The sequence below is a fragment of the Papaver somniferum genome, chromosome 6 (assembly GCF_003573695.1).
Source record: "Papaver somniferum cultivar HN1 chromosome 6, ASM357369v1, whole genome shotgun sequence".
NCBI lineage: Eukaryota > Viridiplantae > Streptophyta > Magnoliopsida > Ranunculales > Papaveraceae > Papaver > Papaver somniferum.
This window is the reverse complement of record NC_039363.1, coordinates 169493154-169495301: the sequence shown is the minus strand read 5'-3', so window position 1 is coordinate 169495301 and position 2148 is coordinate 169493154. Positions and strand designations below refer to the sequence as shown.

The following is a 2148-nucleotide window of genomic DNA, read 5'->3' as shown; positions in this document are numbered from 1 at the left end:
ATGATCCCTCGATACTCATAATTTATTACAAACTCAAAAGATGCAGCAAATGAGAGAGATGACTACTGTGAGTCTTGTGCCTATTGAGTGTGAAAGTGTTGACCACAACAGGATTCACCAAACCCTGAACCTGGATGACTTATTTTATTTTTTTTATTTTATTTTTTACTAGGATTTGAATCCGTGGCTCTAATCCCCACGTTCATTAGAAAAAAAAAAATTGAAACGGCAATATTCATATGGCAAGACTCAAGAGTGGTTAGCTTGGAAGGCATAAAAAAGTACAAGAGTCGGTAGAGATGAGTTTACATATTGTCGCCGTTTGTTTATTTAACATCAAATGCCATGGTACCAAAGTCATCAAAAACCGTGTCACCCATGTGGTATTGGCGTACTGCAATCTTCTTCCCGAGATAAAATATAAATCCCACTTCATTTCTGATATCTGGAAGGGTGGTTAGAATTTCTCTAACTCAGTAATCACTTGAACAGATCTTTAAGAAATCCATCCATGGCAACCTCGCATGATGAAAATTCTTGTGATTCTGATCTTTCCAGGGATAGTGTACTTACCCGCCATGGTTTGGGACATTCTGTTCTTCATCAGTATCAAGGTTTTTGGTCGTACGCTAAAGCAATAGAAAATGTCAAGGATTTCCAACAGAATTTCAACGCTTTAGATACTGATGTAATAATAACCACGTTACCAAAATCAGGTACCACTTGGTTGAAAGCATTGGCCTTCGCCATCGTTAATCGAACCAGTTATTCCCCTTCTTCTTCTTCTTCTCACCAACACCACCCATTGCTTACAACCTCACCCCATGATCTTGTTCCTTTTGTTGATTTTAAACATCGTTATCCGGCAAATTATAGTCTTCTTGATTTCACTAAAACCAGTACCTGTCATGATTCCCCGTGCAGACTTATATCTACCCATGTCCCTTACCCTTCTTTACCTGAATCTATCAAGAGTACTGCGACAGATTGCAAGATTGTTTATTTATGCAGAAACCCTCAGGACAACTTTATCTCTCTGTGGCTATTTATGAATAAGTTCATAGGGACGATGCAGGAGAACAACAGTGGCGATAGATCCCCGCCTCTGTCGATTGAAGAAGCTTTTGAATACTTCTGTGCTGGAGTGTCACTATCCGGTCCATTTTGGGATCATGTACTCGGATATTGGACAAAGAGCTTGGAGGAACCTCGAAAAGTATTGTTTTTAAAGTATGAAGATTTGAAGAAAGAACCCGAGATCCATTGTAAGAGACTGGCAGAGTTTATGGGTTGCCGATTCTCCGTCGAAGAGGAGAATCAAGGAGCGGTCGATGAAATAGTGAAACTATGTAGTTTCCAAAACTTGAAGAATTTGGATTTGAATAAGAGTGGAACTACCTCCAGGTTTCATTTTAAAAATGAAGATTTTTACAGGAAAGGTGAGGTTGGTGATTGGAAGAATTACTTGACTCCTCCCATGGTTGAAAGACTTGATCGTCTCCTGGAAGAGAAGTTGCAGGGGTCTGGGTTAGTGTTCCCAAATTAATTTCCTTGATGTCAGTTCTTTCTTCAGTATTGTCAGCTTGTACTTTTGATTTTTGTGGTTCTGTCTTGTGTCTTGCTTCTTGGTTGAGGGTGTGTATCTCTAGGAGTCTGGTGTGTAATCATGTTTGATTAGCGCTTCCACTGTGCTTTTTGTTAATGGATTTGATTTCCCTCACTTTAGCGCAGTTTACACTACCAATTGTTTAAACCACTGTTTGGGGCACTACCAAAATCAGCTACCACTTCGTTGAAACTTAAAAGCATTTTCACTCCAGCAGTATAGAAACACAAAACCGGACCTGAGTAGTGGGACCATGGTTAAATAGTGACATTTTTACAGATGAAGCTCTTTCATAGACATGGCTTGCTATCAGAGTGGCGGCCGAAGGCCGTCGGAAACTTTTAGGTGATATTTTTAGGTAACTACGAGTACGAGGTGCTCTATTCGAGTGTAGATATCCCCCATTAGATTTATCTACTAAACGTTGTTTAAAAATATGCGAGAGGAGTGTCATAACATTCTTCAATTGAATTTAAAGACCTTACAAATTTTGCTAAAACATCCACTACTTTAAAGAGAATGTCTTTAAAGATAGCATCCGT

The 2148-nt window shown here is 39.2% G+C and overlaps 1 protein-coding gene across 1 annotated transcript; it reads left to right on the top strand.

Moving 5' to 3' along the window:
• The first annotated feature begins 353 nt into the window (after window positions 1-353).
• LOC113286406 (cytosolic sulfotransferase 8-like) lies at window positions 354-1720 on the top strand. Its single transcript, XM_026535036.1, has one exon. It carries the CDS (start codon window positions 512-514, stop codon window positions 1544-1546), a length of 1035 nt encoding a protein of 344 aa, XP_026390821.1. The 5' UTR covers window positions 354-511; the 3' UTR covers window positions 1547-1720.
• The last annotated feature ends 428 nt before the right edge of the window (window positions 1721-2148 follow it).